This window comes from Psammomys obesus, unplaced genomic scaffold (genome assembly GCF_907164565.1).
Source record: "Psammomys obesus unplaced genomic scaffold, mPsaObe1.curated_primary_1811, whole genome shotgun sequence".
Lineage (NCBI taxonomy): Eukaryota > Metazoa > Chordata > Mammalia > Rodentia > Muridae > Psammomys > Psammomys obesus.
In genome coordinates this window covers 2,570,932-2,589,686 of record NW_026596149.1, presented here as the reverse complement: position 1 = coordinate 2,589,686, position 18,755 = coordinate 2,570,932, and the positions used below count along the sequence as shown (strand labels likewise).

The 18,755-nt window shown below is 43.4% G+C and overlaps 1 protein-coding gene across 4 annotated transcripts in view; it reads left to right on the top strand.

The window, feature by feature from the left end:
* Nucleotides 1-18,755, top strand: part of Armc3 (armadillo repeat containing 3) — a 92,317-nt gene that overhangs the window by 59,968 nt on the left and 13,594 nt on the right. For 3 of the 4 annotated variants that reach the window (XM_055593933.1, XM_055593936.1, XM_055593935.1), the window contains exons 11-16: nt 6,499-6,748; nt 9,720-9,856; nt 14,065-14,233; nt 16,435-16,532; nt 17,449-17,550; nt 17,912-18,019. In XM_055593933.1, the coding sequence (XP_055449908.1) occupies nt 6,499-6,748; nt 9,720-9,856; nt 14,065-14,233; nt 16,435-16,532; nt 17,449-17,550; nt 17,912-18,019 (864 nt within the window). The remainder of the gene's footprint in view (nt 1-6,498; nt 6,749-9,719; nt 9,857-14,064; nt 14,234-16,434; nt 16,533-17,448; nt 17,551-17,911; nt 18,020-18,755) is intronic. The other variant, XM_055593934.1, reaches the window with a different exon arrangement.

Sequence of the window (18,755 nt, the reverse complement as noted above, 5' to 3'; positions counted from 1 at the left end):
GCTCCAAATATTCTACTGCATCTTTATTTTCTTCTGTGGAACAGAAGAAAATATTTGTTCTGTGGAACAAAACACAGTCATGTCCTTTATAATAATCATCTTACCACCTTAAAGTTTTTCATTGTAAGCATGTGCCTGCAATTATGAGCCAAATATTCTTCAAATATTGTTGAAAAGAAGACTCCTTGGCCAGTGCCGTCAGCCCTGGCGTGCAGCCATAGTGCCATCACGCTGGAGCTGAGGGCTGCTGCCAGCTGATCTCTGCTTTCGGCTCTGGAACTGACCACACGTTTTGTCGTTTTGGATTCGAGCCTTGCTTTTAACAGCTGAGTCCAACACAACACTTTAGGGATCATCATCTTTGTTGAAAAACAGACAGAGACAGGATGAGGGAGTGAGGGCTCCTGCTCTCCGCGATCAGGCTCTGGCTGTGGTAGCCAGGAGATGTGCCTCCACCTGCTTGTCAGAGCCTGCAGAGCTTCACCTGTGTGGGTCTCCTGTCAGCTGGTGTGGCTACAGAGGCCTCTCTTCGCCACTGTAGCCTGGCTGTGCCAATATGTCTTCTTGGAGTGACAAAACTCAGAGACATATAAAAAGTCATGCTGGTGGGAATGGCGGTGGTCGCTGTAAACAAACAGGGTTCTTTTTGCCAACATTACCATCTGTTCTGCCGAATTCCACATATCACACTGCATGTGGGCTCTGTTAAACAGATTCCCAGAATGCCCAAGGTCACCCTTGATTCATGTCATCAGTCGTCACAGATCTGCTGAACATGACTCTTAAACCTGCAGAATGATTCAATTCCAGGACCAAATGGTGTGGCTTGGTAACACACCCAGAATCATTGCATCAATGACAATGACTTACAAAAGAAACAGATTCCTTAGCAGATTCCTAAGACACCCTTTGTTTAAAGTAAAAGCTCCATTATTTAACTTCATCTCAAAGATGTCTCAATAGACTGAGAACATCACAGTGAAGATGGAATGGACTGAACTGGAGACCAGGCTAGACAATGAAAGTTGACACCCCAGTCTGTTGGCTCCCTTGTTGCCCTTCTCAACCCACCCAAAAGTCTTCCTCACCACAATGAGTTAATCCAAGCAGTTCTTCAGGAGGAAATGCAGGAGGGATGGGGAAGGGTGACTAGGGCAAGGGGCACCTCAGTGCAAACACATCCATGTGAAATAGACCATAAGCCATCAGTTGATGCTACACGTGTAACTGAATTTTTCCTCAGGGAAATAGAGTATCCATTTTAGTTGTTTTGTTTTGTTCCGTGGTGGCTTTTTTGGCTGCTGTTTTCATTTGTTTCTTTGTAGGCCTTCGGAATTTCAGTGAAAACTTCTGAATTCCATGACAAATGTGAAATAACTACATTTTGTTATGTTTGATTGCAAATTTCTGTGCCAAAACATTGTTTTCTGAACAACAACAAAAATATTTATGCGTATTTTTAAAAGGTTAAAGTTCAGGTTTTAAAAAAGAACTGAGTTTGGGGGTGTAGAGCCCCTTTCTTGAGGAAAAGCCACTTGTGCCAAACCGTGAAAGGGGATTATGCAGAAGAGGAGAGTTCTGGGAAGCAGGGAGAGCTTGTCCTGAGGTGAGAGACAGCAACAGGGATGGGGGGGGGGGAGGTGTGAGGTAAAGAGGGAGGCAGGGCCATGCATGCAGGAGTCTGCGAGCTGTGGGGAGTCATCTGGGCTTTATCCTGACAGTGGAAACTGTGCAAGTTTGGAGTAAGCAGTGATTATAATTTTTAAATATTGCATTAGCTGTAGCACGAGACATGTTAGGACTTACTGGTTCCTCCCTTCATGATGAGCTTCTATTCCCACAAATCCATTGAAAACTGAAGTCCAAATGCTACTTGGTAGACCTGACATCTTAGCCTCAGGACGTGGGAGCGGGGAGGGACTAGTGCAGGCAATAGGAATGGAGTGTGGCAAATAGCAACACATGCCAACCTGGCAAATGTCTGAATTGAAAACCTGTAGTGTGGTTTCTGTTGAATGTCTGTCAATTCTGAAAAATCCTAACCCAAACTGGAAGTCAAGAACCGTGTATGTGTGAAAGACCTCTGTATTGGTGTTAATCCACAGGAGGTCAGGTTGCATTGGAGTATGGAGAGAAGGGAGAGAGATGAGCAATAGCACGCACGGGGTTTGGGAAGTATAGCCAGGACCTGTTTAGCTTGGATCTACCCAACTGCTAGACTTCACCTCTGTTCTTCATGCTTACACACAGATGTTTTTATACATCTCCATATTTGCTGTTTAGCTTGTTTTAAAATTTTACAGTTTAAATTCATTTGAGTAAACTCCAACTGGATGGTGATGAATGATAGTAAATATCAGAAAATATTTTCTAACTATTGTGGTGACATATGGCCTTATAATTCTGGATTTTATAATACAGCAGTTTGACTTCTGTCTCATTTGCTTGGATAATGCTGTACTGTTAAGAAAACTGAAACATGTTTTTAAAATATGCCACCCGTCAGTTTCTGGATTTCCCCATTAGAGACGTCAAAAGAAAAACAAAACAAAACAGAATATCATGGGTTTGAAAGAAACATGGTCAATGCAATAATTATTTTAACATGTAAATTTTGTATTATATTTCTATCACTGTTATTACTTTGTGTTTAAGCAAAAGGGGTTTGGTTTTCTGCCACAAGTTCATTTAGTAATGTTTTTAGAATGGCGTAGAGCGCAAGCTAGAGGTAAAGGGCGGAGGGCCGGTGCATGCCTTTCTTTCCAGGGCTAAGAGCTCGCTTCATCTCTGGGAGGCTGTTCTGCTCAGTGCAGTCAGAGCTGTCTTCTACTATGCACCAGACACTTTTTTATTCATTACTATTATATTATTATTTTGGTTTTTGAGACAGGGTTTCTCTGGTAGCTCTGGCCATCCTAGATTCACTTTGTAGACCAGGCTAGCCTCAACCTCACAGAGACCCTCCTGCCTCTGCATCCTGAGTGCTGGGATTACAGGCGTGCACCACTGTGCCTGGCTTTAAACTTGGGCTTTTTAAACAGCTAGGTTTTTTGGAATTCTTTTATTGTCTTCATAAAGAGCAAAGAAAAGAGCAGAAGGAAGTGATTCACAGACCAAGGCAAGGCATGTCTTTACCAGACAATGCCAACACTGAGCAGAAGGGCCCAGAGCTCAGGTGATCCTTAGAGAAATCCCTAGTCTTTTTTTTTTTAATTATATTTTTCTTATTAGTTACATTTTATTAACTCTGTATCCCAGCTGTATCCCACTCCCTCTTTCCCTCCCCAAACCTACCCTCCCTCCCTCCCTCATCTCCTCCCTGCCCCTTTCCAAGTCCACTGATAGGGGAGGACCTCCTCCCCTTTCATCTGACCCTGTTTTATCAGGTAGCTTCAGGACTGGCTGCAAAGTCCTCCTCTGTGGCCTAACAGTACTGCTCCTCCTTTGGGGGGTGGGGAGGTCAAAGAGCCTGCCATTGAGTTCCTGTTAGAAATAATCCTTGTTCCCCTTACTATGGGAAACCAGTTGGTTACTGAGCTACCACGGGCCACATCCGAGCAGAGGTTCTAGGTTATATCCATTCATGGATGAATGGATACAGAAATTGTGGTATTTTTACACAATGGAATACTACTCAGCAATCAAAAAAAGAGGAAATCATGAAATTTGCAGGCAAATGGTGGGATCTAGAAAAGATCATTCTAAGTGAAGTATCCCAGGAGAAAGACAAACACGCTATATACTCGCTTATATAGACCTATAAGATATGATAAACATAATGAAATCTATACACCTAAAGAAGATAATCAAGAAAGCAGACACGGGTTAAGATGATCAATCCTCATTTAGAAAGACAAATGGGATGTGCATTGAACGTATGACAGCAGCCTACCACAGAAGGCATCTGAAAGACTCTACCTAGCAGCGTTTCAAAGCAGATACTAAGACTCATAACCAAACCTTCGGCAGAGTGCAGGGAATCATATGAAAGAAGAGGAGTTAGAATGATGTGGAAAGGATAGGAGCTCCACAAGGACTGAAGATATCTGGGCACAGGGTCTTCTCTGAGACTGACACTCCACCAAGGACCATGAATGGAAATCCCTAGTCTTGACCTGCTGTTTCTTAGGTCCGTTGTCATTGTTCCTTCTCCTCCTCCTCCTCCTCTGATGCTGCTGCTTCTTCTTCTTCAATACAGAAAGGCTTTTTTTTAAAATCTTCTTTTGTGTGTATTTTGCCTGTCTGTATGTCTGTACACCATTTGAATGCCTGGTTCCCAGGAAGACTAAGAGAGGGCATTTGATCTCCTGGAGCTGAAGTTATAGGTGGTTTTAAATCATTGAACCCAGGTCCTTAGAAGAGTAAGAAGTCATTCTAAGTAGTAAACCTTCTCTCCAGCCCCTTATTCCTTAGTTTCTTCTTTTTGTGAGAAACTGAAAACAAACAAACAAACAAAAAAAAAAAAAACCAAACCACCATGCTTTTTTAATTTTCCAAAAGAGAAGAGAAGAGAACTTATCCACGCTTGAACGAGGGGCATGCGTCTTGGGCGAGGTATGCGTGCAGTTGTTGAAGGCCTGAAGCATTTGGCATGAGAGGATGGCTGCACCGAGTGCCTGAACAAATAACTCAAAAGGAGAGGGGTTTGAAGGGTGTCAGTGCGATGAGCTGAACTTCCAGAGATCGGCAAGGAGCTCTGTGTAAACCATGTGTAAGCCCTGGGCTCCAGCCTGGCGCCTGTGTGTGTGTGTGTGTGTGTGTGTGTGCATGTGTGTGTGTGTGTGTGTGTGTGTTGCACAGAGAGTTTAAAATTCAGTATTTGAACTATAAAATCACATAAACAAAAATATGAGAAGTTCCTGATAAGAGTTGACACTAAATCTTTTTTATTCATTGTTTTTCAGCTGTTTGATGTAGATTAAATGCACAATTTTTCCTATTCATAAAACCAAATGAGCACCATGTCAGTTAATAATAAGAAAGAATTAGAATTGAAATTATCTTGAGTATTTTCTCCCCAAGGAAAGGAAATTAAGCATTGACCCTCAGCTACTAAAGGAAGGGTTAACTGTACCTGGGAGGAAGCATGGGAAAGAAACTGGGTACCCCTTCACTACTGAGGCAGCAAATATGTTGGAAGGCCTGATCTAGTGAGCCGAGGGTGCAGGCAGGCCTGTGGGTCGGGCCTGCCAACCCATCACCAACCCCCGGCCCGTTCTCTTTCCTTCTGAGCTGGTTTCTGTGGGCATCACAGCCCTCCCCTCCCCAAGGACCACTGGCCTCCCTACCCAGATTTTGTCATCTGTTCTGACGGACAGGATAATTGTCATGACTTTTGTGTTGAGGACACTGGTCCTCCCTCACAATAAGCAGATTTAGGTGATGCTGCCAAATTAAATGAATTCGGGCATTGATGGCTATACCAGGCAGCTTTACCCCCCCCACACACCTTTTTCTGGTTTTATGATGCAATCCTAAATGAAAAAGAATGTCCAATATGAATTTGAGATGTTCGTGTTATTAAAGTGTCAGTAATCTTTGTTGTCTTGATGATGTGATGATTTAGGTAAATGGTTGCTGTTGTTACTGTTAATGTGATTTTGTGTTGCTGGGGATTGAGCCTAGAGCCATGCACTGGGTACGTGTAGGTAATCGTGCTACTACTGACGTGCACATTTCCAGGCCCCTTTTGCGTTTATGCTTTTTCTTTAGAGACTGTCTCACCAAGTAGCCAGGCTAAACTTGAGCTCACTTCATAGTCCAGACAGGCCTTGCTCTCCTCCTGTCCCAGAGCTGAGCCGAGAGCCGGCAGGTCAGGCCCCTGTGGCCCCAGACTGCAGAGCAGGTGTGCTCCCGATGTCTTATACACAGGGTTATTTCTCAAGCACTTGACACCGTGCAGGCCCTCACATCAAATGCTCTAAATCTTTAACCACCGTAAGCCTCTCTTGCTAAAAATGCACGACTCCTTTGTCAAGTACTAAGGGCTTGCAGTCATCAGCCGTGGGGCACAAAGGCAGCAGGAACCCCATCACACCCACAGTGGGGCAGTCAGCTTTCTCCACTCACACAGTTCAGAATCCCATAGCCAGGAAGGGCGCCACCCACAGTGCTCAGGTTTTCCCCATCTTAATTACCAGAATCAAGATAATTCCCCAGACACACCCTCCGAAGACGTGAAACCAAATCTAGACGACCCATCATGAAGGCTCTTCCCAAGTGACCCCAGCTTGTTGACAATTAAAACTCATCTTCACTGAGGAAAGTAACTGAACACCAGGCACTGAAGAGTCCTGAAACGTTTGGGTCATGCGTTTTTCTGGAACCCAAAGGATTACCTGATTTCATTCATTTTCCTCCAGACTGCACTTAGCTCACTAGCACCCTTTTCTGGGTTCATTAAACGTTGTCTCCGTGCTCACTCGAGTGAATTCGGTTGCAAACCCTTCTGCTACTTGAACTGAGAGAATGGCATTCCTTTCTCCTTGTTGTGCACAGCGCCGCCGCAGAAGCAGACGCCATCAACCCGCTGATCAACATCCTGTCGAGCAAGCGCGACGGAGCCATCGCCAACGCCGCCACGGTGCTGACCAACATGGCCATCCAGGAGCCCCTGCGAGCCATCATCCAGAACCACGAGATAATGCACGCGCTGCTGGGCCCGCTGCGCTCCAGCAACACCATGGTGCAGAGCACCGCCGCGCTCACGGTGGCCGCCACCGCCTGCGACATGGAGGCCCGCACCCAGGTGAGGCTGACGGTGGCCGGAGCCCCGCCTCTGCTCAGACCACGCCCCAGTCTTCCCTGACTGTCCCCACTCCCGCTGACACGGACGGCTTCTTTCTACCCGTCCACGGGGAGACCCCCTAGCCTCTGGGTGTCTATCTACCTGTTACTGTGCCAGGCACTGTGCTGAGCGCTGGTCTCACTGCCCAACCCATGCTGGCTTCGGGCCTGGGGCTCAAGATCCTCCTCCCTCCACCCTCGGCAGGGGTTACAGGGGTGTGCCTCCACACCTGACTTTGATAATTCCTACTTAATGAATAGCTGTTAAGTGGATGAGGAAAAAAAAAATGAATGGATAGAAGAATTAATAAGTCAGCTCTCGGCCAAAGGAACACACGGCATTAGATTTCTATCTTGTTTTATACCCAGAAAAAAAAAATACGGTCAGAAATGGGGCTTCCTAAGTGTGCCATCCTTCAAACATAGCGAGTTCTGTGTGCTGACACGCGGGTGTGCCACAGTGCCTGTTTTGACTTGAGAATTCTGTTTGTTTCTTTTTTAATTTTTTATTAATTACACTTTATTCACTTTGTATCCCCCCTGCAGCTCCCTCCCACCTCCCCTCCCAATCCCTCCCTTCCTCTTCCTTCACCGCTCATGCATCTCCCCAAGTCCACTGATAGGGGAGGTCTTCCTTTTCTTCCTTCTGATCCTAGTATATTAAGTCTCATCAGGAGTGGCTGCATTGTCCTCTACTGTGGCCTGGTAAGGCTGCTCCCCTCTCAGGGGAAGGTCATCAAAGAGCAAGCCAATCAGTTCATGTCAGAGGCAGTCCCTGTTCCCATTACTATGGAACCCACTTAGACACTGAACTGTCTTGGGCTACATCTGTGCAGGGGTCTTAGGTTATCTCCATGCATGGTCCTTGGTTGGAATATCAGTCTCAGAAAAGACCCATGTCCAGATTTTTTGGTTCTGTTGTTCTTCTTGTGGAGCCCCTGTCCTCTCCAGGTCTATTTCCCACTTCTTTCATAAGATTCCCTGCACTCTGCCCAAAGGTTGGCCAAAAGTCTCAGCATCTGCATTGATACCCTACGGGTAGAGCCTTTCAGAGGCCCTCTGTGGCAGGCTCCTGTCCTGTTCCCTGTTTTCTCATTCTTCTGATGTTCATCCTCTTTGCCTTTCTGAATGGGGATTGAACATTTTAGCCAGAGTCTTCCTTCTTGATTAGTTTCTTTAGGTGTACAGATTTTAGTATGTTTATCCTATATTATATGTTTAATATCCACACAATGGGATATTACTCAGCAATAAAAAAACAAGGAAATCATGAAATTGGCAGGTAAATGGTGGAAACTGGAAAAGATCATCCTGAGTGAGGTGTCCCAGAAGCAGAAAGACACACAGGGTATATACTCACTCTTAAGTGGAAATTAGACATATACTATAGAATAAACATACCAAAATCTGTACACCTAAATAAACTAATCAAGAGGGAGAATTGTTGAAAGTGGATCCTTGTCCATATGGGCTCTTGACTTTGAATGCCGCCTTTGACACTGTTCTCGGGAATGTTCTTTTCATTCTCTAGATTCAGAGAATGTAGTACTACATCTCAGACACAAGACCAGAGCACTTCCAGACCTTTCTTTTCCTAGTTGGAATTTCATCCCTAGAAAGTATTTTATGGTATAGTTAACATAGCTCCATCCTGCCTCTTTTTTATCTTTTGATTTTCTATTCCCCAAAGAAACAACTTTCACAGCATAAAAAAAAAAAAAAAAAAAAAAAAAAAAAAAAAAAAAAAAAAAAAAAACAAAAAAAAAAAAAAAAAAAAAAAAAAAAAAAAAAAAAAAAAAAAAAAAGCGCCTTTTTCTAGAGAACTGTTCTAGCATGGCTTTGGCTATGCTGCTAACCTCGGCCATGGTGTGTTGTGAGTACTAGCCCAAGTGCATGAGTGTGTGAGTGCGACGTGTGTGTGTGTGTGTGTGTGTGTGTGTGTGTGTTAGTTTACTAGTGCCACTATAACAAGCTACTGGTGTTTCATAACTTAAAACAAGAAAAATCTATTAATTTAGGGAATCTGAGGACAGATCCCCCCAAACAGGTCTTGGGAGATAAAATTAAAAAGTCTGAAGTGCTGTGTTTCTCTGAAGGGTTTTCTTTGGGGGGGGGCTGGGGAGACTGAGGAGTGAGGCTCAGTGCCACTGGCCATTCCAGCTTTTAGCCTAGAGACATCTGCATTCTTTGGCTTACGGTCCCTTCTTCTGCCTTCAGAGATGCTCACCACAGCACTGGTGCCTCCACACCCTGTCTGTTTCTGGCACTCCTGTCTTCTTTTGTTGGGAGCTTTGCCATGACACTGGACTGCTTGAGGATGCAGTCATTTCCCAATCTCAACATCTTTAATTTTATCACCTGTACAAAGTCACTTTCAGGGGTAAGGGGACACTCTGACGTCTGTCAGGATCGTGACCTGTCAGTGCTCAGGTGCCGGGTGACTCAGCACAAAGTACCCTCATACTGGGTATGGCAGGGAGGAGATGGACTCCCACCACTCGCCCAGGGAAAGTTTGGAAGAACTCTAAAATGACTTTTCTTGGGCTTCTCTGCTTAGAGAAGAAAATTCCATGCTTAGAATGGAAAACTGGCAGACTTCCCCCTGAATTTAATAACTCTAAATTGACACATTCTAAAACTGTCTTTGCACAGTTGAAACCTTTGCATAGTCAATGAGATTTTTTTTTCTAATGTATGAATGTTGATTTTTCTATTCCCCATGCGCTGCTGAGGATGGAACCTGAACACAGCATACGTGAACAACCCATGAACCATATTGACAGGACGGTCCTGGGATTTTTGAATACAATCTTGCTCTGTAATGGAGGCTGGCCTTGAACTTGGGAGCCACTTGCCCCAGCCACTGAGTACTGAGATTATTGCCAGGCCAGTTTCTATGCTCTTAACATGTCAGTTTTTATTTCTGCTTGTAGTTGAAGAACTGTGGTGGGCTGGAGCCGCTGGTTGAGCTCCTGCACTCCAAGAATGATGAGGTGCGAAAGCATGCGAGCTGGGCCGTGATGGTCTGTGCCAGCGACGAGCTGATGGCTGTTGAGTTATGCAGGCTCGGGTGAGTGGCTATTCCTTGTGTGTACCTCAGGTGGAAAACACAAAGGAGAGAAACAGACCCCTCAGGTCCAGGGAGCCCACACAAGTAGAGCCCACACTGTCATTTAGCATTGAGGAAGGGCCCCCCTGGGGCAGGATGAGCTCCCCCTGCCTGCCCACCTGAGGGTCCCTTCCCTCAGAGCTCCACACTCCATTTCCTTTTCCACTTCATCTCGATAAATGGTTCTCTTTCACTTTCCACAAACACAGTCCTGTTTATCTCCCAGCCTCACAGCTAAACATAAGCTGGTGGTCACTGCTGTCATCTTTATTCATCACTTCACCAAACCCTTCACCTGGTATCTGTATTAACATACTCCCCGCAATTCATGCTCCCTACAAGCTGCAGGTGAACTTAGTTCTCTTTAGCATAGTAGCAGAGGAAGTTTGAAGGTTCCCACATATCTCCAAGCATTTGTTCTTATTATATAATTTTGTTACCTAAATCTAAGTTCTCATATTCTTTTCGTATTAAATGAACAATGATAGAAAAGGCCATAGCCAGGTGCGGTGGTGCTCACCTGTAATCCCAGCACTCTGGGAGGCAGAGGCAGGTAGATTGGTGTGAGTTCCAGTCTAGCCTGGTCTACAAAGAGTGAGTACAGGACAGCAAAGGTTACACAGAGAAACCCTGTCTCGAAAAACCAAAACAAACAAAAAAGTCAGGGGCAGACCAACTCACCACCAAATTCCCCCAAGTCTTTAGAGGACAGCTAACACCAAGACTCCTCAAACTGTTCTGTAAAACAGAAGGGAAGGAAACACTACCACACCACTATGTGAAGCCAGTATTACCCTAACTCACAATTGGATAAGGATACAACCATAAAAGAAAACAATAGACCAATCTCCGTAATGACATAGACACAAAAATTCTTCTAACTGATTCCATGAATACACAAAGAAGACTTGACACTCTACTGGGCTGTAGCATAACAGAGTGAAAAAGTGGACCGAAGTCACGTGACCTTTTACTTGCTGGAGAAAAGACATCTGACAAGGTTCAACATGCCCTCAAGATAAAAGCCCCAAAGAAATTAGGGGGAAAGGCTACACACAACAAACCTATAAGCCAATGCTTCTAAGTGGAGAAAAACTAAAATCAGTTTCTCTGAAATCAAGAATAAGACAGAGGCATCTACAGTGACTGCTCCGATTCAGCAGTGTGCAAAGTCTTAGAACAACAAGAGAAAGAAATGAACAAATAGAAAAAAAATCAGATTGTCTCTGTTTGCAGACAGCTCAATCTTTTATTTAAAAGAGCCTATACACATTACAGAAAAACTCTCAGAACTGCCAAGCACTCTCAGAAACCAGCAGAATCTAAAAACAACATCCAAAAATCGGTAGCTTTTTCTGTGTGCCAATATTAAACTTGTTACAAAAGAAATGGGAGTGAAATGAATCCCATTTACAATCATTTTTTTTAAAATCTAGAATAAATATAACCTGAGAAGTAAGAGACCTCAAAGATGAAAACTTTAAGACACTGAGGGATGAAGTTGAAGAACACACTAGAAGATGGAAAGACGTCCATGCTCTTGGATTGGCATAATCAATAATGTGAAAGCATCCATACTTCAAAGGCAATCTGTATACTGAGTATAATACCCATCAAAATTCCAATGACATTCTTCACAGAACTAGAAAAATCAATTTTGAAATTCATATGAAAACATAAGGAACTCAGAAGAGCCAAAGCAGCCCTCATCAGAAAGAGCAATGCTAGGGGTATCCCAATAGTCGATCTCAAATTACACTACAAAGCCACTGTAACATCACATCCCCATGATTTTTGTCAAAGATGTGAAAAATACACATCAAAGAAGAGACAGTATGGTTGACAAATGATACAGGGGAAATGGCTGTCCACGTACAGAAGAATGGATAGAGTCACCTCTCATACTATAGAAAGATCAACCTGACTTGGTTAGAAGACCCTAATGTAGGGCATGAAACCCTGAAACTGCTAGAGGAAGACAAAACTAAAACACATCTAAACATTGGCTCAGGTGAGAACTTTGAGAAAGAGACTCAAAAGCATGGAAAATGATCCCAAGAATTCACAAGAGAGATAGCATTTCTCATTTAGGCACACAGGAAGTGGTCATCATCATGAGCAGACAGCAGCAAGTGGGCATCAGCATGAGCAGACAACCTTCTCAGGAGAACAATATCTTCAGTAACTGCATAACAGATTATAAGGGATTGATAACTAGAACACATAAGACCTGCAAAGATCAGACATCAGAAGAATCATCCAGCCAATAAATAGGCCAATGAACTGAATAGATACTCCTCAAGAGAAGAAATACAAATGACTAACAGATATCTGGAAAGCTGTCCAACATCCTTAGCCGTCAGAAAAATTCAAATTCAGATTATTTTGATGTTCCTTCTTACCCAGTCAGAATGGTTGGCATCAAGAAAACAAGTGATGATGAACGCTGATGAGGATGTAAACACAGCCAGAGAGAAGGTAACCTGCATCCAAAGAACTGTAAGTAAACACACCACAGGGACCATCCAAATGCACACCCCAAATGGTTGAGAAATAGACCTAGCCCAGACATTTATTAACAAACAGGAAAAAAAATGTAGTATAACACACACAATATCCAACCATTAAGAAAACTGCAGTTGTGGCATCTGGAAAAGTGGACAGAACTGGAGATCGCTGAATGAAATTCAGATCTAGACTCAGAAAAATGCATGTTTTTTCTCCTCTGTGGAACCTAGATTAAATTTATATGTATAGGCATACTGTGCTGATTTAAATAGGAATGGCCTCTATAGACTCACCCCTGTGAATGCTTGGCCCACAGGGAGTGGCTATTAGGAGGTGTGGAGTAGGTGTGGCCTTGTTGGAAGAAGTGTGTCACTGTGGGCTTGGAGTCTCCTGTGCTCCAGCTACTGCCAGTGTGTGCCACACAGTTTTCTTTCTACTGCCTGCAAATCAAGATGTAGAACTCTTGGCTACTCCAGCACCCGCCGTATATACCATGCTGCTCAGCAGGGAGATAATGGACAAAATCTCTGAAACTGTAAGCCAGCCCCAATTAAGTGTTTTCCTTGGTCATGGTGTCTCTTCACAGCAATAAAACCCTAAGACTTATAGCGACATGTTTAAAAGGAGACCCTGAGAGGGAAAGAGAAAACCTTAAGGGAGTGATAAAGGAGAAAAGAGAAGTTAATGGAATATGTGTGACATGTATTCTGTTACAAAAAGAAGGGATCAGTTAGAGGGTGAAGGGATAGAGGGGCAGAGAGGATGAGGAAGGCCAGTGAGGATACAAATTAGAATAAAGTGCAATAACACATAGGTATAAAAGTGTCAGAATAGAACCCATGACTTTGCTTTTGTTTCGTGATTTTTGTTTTTAGACATGGATTTCTCTGTGTAGCTCTGGCTGTTCTGGAACCCATTCTGTAGACCAGGCTGGCCTCAAACTCAGAGATCTTCTGGCCTCTGCCTCCTGAATGTTGGGATTATAAATGTTAACCATATCTGCCTGGAACCCATGATTTTGTATGCCAACCTAAAAATTTAAAGAAATGCCAAAAAATGAACAAGGAATTTCTCCTTTAAAATACACATTCATCTGTTTTTCATTGCTGTAACAGTGCCTGAGAAAGAAGCAAAGAGGGAAGATTTATTCTGGCTCATGGCCGCAGACGTTCTTGCTCATGGTTGCTTCGTCTTACTGCCTTTGGACCTGTGGTGAGGCGTTGCCTCAGAGCAGGAGCGCAGGGCTAGGCAGGGTTGCTCCGTCATGCCAGTTAGAAAGCAAAGAGAGCAAGGGATAGGCCCCAGGAGCCAGTTCAAGGACAAACACCAGTGACCTAACTCCCTCCACGGGACCCCACTTCAGGGATTCCATCACCTCACAACAGAGCCACAGCTCACAACCAAGCTTTTAACACAGACATTTGTCCAGGCTATGTCCCTCTAACTGTTTGAATATGAGTCATTGCATGGCATTTATGTTCTCAGAAAGTGATGATTTGTCTTCATAATTCTGTCAGTTGTGCCTCATTTAAAAAGGCAGGGGAGGCTCTGAGCTTTCCGTCTTAGTTCTTGCCCAGGAGCTTAAGGATATAAATGGGGACTCGCTGCCAGTTGGATTGGAGAAAACAAACAACTTTTTTTTTTTTTAATTTTATTGACAGGGCTCTAGACATCCTTGAAGAAATTAATCTATCAGTAAGTCGGAAAAATAAGTTCAGTGAGGCAGCCTATAACAAATTGCTCAACAACAATCTTTCCCTGAAATACAGCCAGACTGGCTATTTGTCATCAAGCAACATAATTAGTGATGGATTCTATGATTACGGTCGGGTAAGTGGTGGCACTTATTTGTGTTTTACTATGATTTTCTCTTTAATCATGATGCCATTACATTGCTATTTTATAAGCCCCAAACACACTTTATATTTTTACAGTTAGAAATGTGAGGATCAGCACTTTAGCCTGGACTTCTTGTTGGTATAAGATTTTGCGTTCTCATACAGTTTTAACTAGATCCTATTTAACTTGTACTTTTAAGTCAGCTTGTTAATTCAAACCCCAGTAACATTCCACAACACACTCAAACCACTGAGAAATTGCTCCACAAAAAGCTCATTTTATTCAATGATGAGTAATTTTGAAAGAATTACTTTAACATCAGTATAAAGATGCATCAGGGGAACTGAGGACAAGAGCAGGAATTCAAAGCACAGAACCCTGACACACAGGGAGACACTGGCAGAGAGAGGGGAGACAATGAGACAATAATCTCTATAAAGGAGAATTCTGATTCACTCACTCTGTAAGTACCGTGCTTCCTTTCCATGGGAGGAGTGGGAGAATGCACACAACAGCAATGTGCTAAAGCTGGGTGGGGTGTAAGAGGAATGGAGCAGAGGGCATGAAGGCATCTACAAAGCTATGAGGCAACAGAGCTGCGGGCTGCCATTTTTAAAAGGGTGGCCAGGCAGCCGTTACTGAGCATGATGTATGAATAAAAACTTGGATAGAGTGGGGAAAGCTAGCTTGGGGGTTATCTGGGAAAGAAATTTCTGAGCAGAGGTATAATGGCAAATGTGCTTGGCATGTCTAAGGAGTATCACGATGGGCCGCAGACAGGAGCTGAGCTGATAAAATGGAAGACTAGAGATGCTATTATTAACCAGTACATCAGATGAGAAAAGGAGCCCAGACTATATGGTTCTTGAGGACCGCTGCAAGACCTCAGTCTGAAATGGGAGATGGAACAGGACCCTCATAGAATGAATGATAGGATCTGTCTTGGTTTTAGACAATTGTTTTGAAAAGATCATGGAAACTCTCTTGGATGGGAACGACATCCACTACTTGTTCACAAGGAGACAAAGAGGCTGATCTATCTGCCCTCTTCCTTCAGGCTGGCAAAATTACCCTCCAACTCTTTCTGTGCCTTTCTACTCTCAAGTTGACAGCTTCTCTTTTATTATTATTATTATTATTATTATTATTATTATTATTATTGTTCTTGTTGTTGTTACATACACACATACATATGTATGTGTATAGGTGGATCGATGGATTGATGGTTTGATGGATGGATGATGGACTGTTAGATTAACAGACTGATAGAACAAAAGGGAAGAGAGAGAGAACATATTGAGTCCATTTTTATTGTTTATGTGTACATGATTTTAGGGCTTGATTACTCTTCGTTGGAAACCAATAAGGAAGCTCGCCCCTGAGAGAGGTGAATCCCGTTCTCCCAGCAGTCATTAGCTGCTTGTGGTTCTTTGTCTAGAAGTGGGACTCTGAAAATGTCTTCCCTCTCTGTTAGGATGTCTGTAAGTGTTTGCCTGTGTGTGTGTCTGGGCACCATGTGTGTGTGCCTGCTACCTGGGTAGGTCAGAAGAGAACATTAGATCTTCTGGGCCCGAAGTTACAGACAGTTGTAAAATACCACATAGGTTCTCAGAACCTGGGCGCCCTTCAGGAGAAACAAGTGCTCTTAACTGCTGCGCCATCCTTCCAGCTTCAGCTTCTCTTAGATAGGCCTGTGAGATTTGGAGAAATCGGTTTCAGCTCACAGTACTTTCACAGGGAAAGTCTTCCCTGGAGTATATAGATAGATTCTGGAGACAAATACTTCCAGGGACCATGGAAACAGTTATGGTATGGAATAGCTGAGGGCAAAACAGCAAAGAATGTGTGTGTAAAGGAGAGTGTGTCTGCAAGCTTCAGGCTTCTGGCTCTAATTATGTATAGAGATTATCTATCTATCATCTATGTATCTATGTATCTATCTATGTATCTATGTATCTATCTATCTATCTATCTATCTATCTATCTATCTATCTATCATCTATCATCTGTCATCTATATATCTATCATCTACTTACCTACCATTTGGTTTGCTTCTTTATTATCTATCTGCAGGATGTGTGCACATGAATGAGTTAGACCCTTCAAACTGTCATTAGCCCCTTCTGTCAGCACTCGTGTTTTAACTATAACACTTGCAGATGATCAACTTTTGTGTTTACATTATCTCACAGATAAACCCTGGCACCAAACTTCTGCCGCTGAAGGAACTCTGCTTACAGGAGGTGAATGATCAACGCGCTGTTCTGTTAGTCAACAATAAATCTGACACGTGAGTCTTTGGGGGGGGGGGGTGCTGCAGACAGGGAAGCATGCAGTTTTTGTTTGTTAATATACAAGTACATAAAAATTCCAGTATGGCTTCTTCCCAGCTGTATCTAACACTGAATGTAAGGGCTGTCCATAAACTCAGCCTGACATGGAACTACTTGTATTTTCAATGGATCTGGAAAAATAACCAAAGAATGTAAAGTGTATAAAAATTGCCTAGTCTCTCAGAAATGTGTAGTAGCGTATAATGACCACCATCAATTTTCTTATAATAAATAAATGGTAGAACTAAAAACTAACGCATCAATTAAAACAAACAAACAAACAAATAAACAGGGTCTTACTGTGTAGTTCTGGTTGGCCTGGGACTCACTATGTAGTCCCGGTTGGCCCTGAAGTCACAGATATCCACCGATCTCTGCCTCTAAAGTGCTGCGATTAAAGGCATGCATCACCACGAGGGCTTCCAACTTTTTGGTTTTTTAAACTGGATCACTTGTGGCACAAGCTGGCTTCAAACCCCGCTTGTAGCTGAGGATGACCTTGAACTTCCACCTCCATCCCTGAGTGGATTATAGGTGTGCACCACCAGGCATGATTTACATCATGACGAGGATCAAACCCAAAGCTTTGGGCATGCTAAGGCAAATCCCCTGCCAGCCGAGCTATAGCCAAGTCCTATGAACCTGTATATCTATATATTACCAACATGCTACGTATTTCATACAAGTATTTTCTGTTCAGGCTCAGGAAAGGTTTTTAAATTTATTTTTGTGTTAACTTCTCCCTTATGATTTTTAAAAATAGTATGGCACCATTGAAAGTCTTCAGCAAATATGACTCTCCCAAAAAATCTGTTTTACAGGACAAAGTTACCATTGACAAGTTTTAGTTTGTACTTAACTTCAACATTTTAGGTCTCCACCTCCGTCTATGGAGGACAAATCCGCAGATGCTGCCTATGGACGAAACATTTCTTCTTCAGCCTCCTTGAGAAGGGGAAGCAAAGAGAAGGCCAAGTAAGGACACATTTTATCAAAACTCAACCAACCCACCTAGAGTTTCTGTTTTGTTGTTAGAGCTTTAGATTTGGCTACTAAATTCATTTTCTTTTTATGGGGATTTAGCTGCATAATTGTTTTGCAAACTAATGTGACAAAGCTGTCTGGGGGGAAATTGGAGGTAGAGGACCTGAGGTTGAGGCTGTTCCCCTGAACTGTGGGTAGAATAGGCCCTGACTGTGCAGTGGTGACTGAACCCAATCATAACGGAAGAGAAAGGACCTTCTAACGATTATCTTCTTTAAGGTGTAACCTATGGCCGATGTTAGTTTGACTGGAATGAACTGTGTGATTTTCAAATAACAAAAGAGAAAAACAGTTTTCGTTTTAGCCCTGGATTTGGATCTCCCACAGAAGAAAAGTCAGAGCCTGCATCAGGACGAAACACTGTCGTCAGCAGAGGTGCGGCCAAAGAGAAAGGATCGAGGTAGGAAATTGATTGTTTTCTTCTCCCAGTTACAAGCATGGCAACTTGTAATTATGCAGCAAGGGTGCAGGCAGGGAGGTGGAGCTTCTGGCTACCCTGTGCCAGCCATGGAACCCCGGCATCTCCATGGTGGACTTCACACAGGGCCACAACCTAGCACATAAAATCTCCTCCTTGGTAGCCACACTCCAGCTGTAAGTAGCTTGCTGCCAGAGAGTTTGCCTAGCAAGTGTCATATCTGCGTTTGAGCCCCAGCACTGACTTTTGAAACCTACACACTGAATGAGGCAAAAAGCCTGGGTTGTAATGTAAGTGTTTTGTTTTTGGTCTGTGCTGTCTTTGAAAATTTTACCCAGAATTTCTCCTGTTTCTGGATAAGTCAGGTTACCCTGGTAACTATTACCATAAAGTACTACAGTGGCTGTCATTCAAAAAGGACAGCCACTGTCCTCAGCTACTCCACCCCTAGGGAACAGGAGGGAGAGGAGAGTTGCCCTTTCCTGATGGCACTCTCTCGTACTCTCCTAGCTGTGTCCCCTACCTAACCTTAGGGTGAAGAACTCAAAGGAGGGAGAAAGAGATGGATCATATGGTTGGAACAGTTACAGTGTGATTTGTGCTTCTGTGGTTGATGTATTCTAATATCCTATTTGGGGCTGGGGAGATGGCTCCATGGGTGAAGTGTGTGCCTAGTGTGCGCAGATAGCCGAGCTCAGTCCCCAGTAGGACATAAACA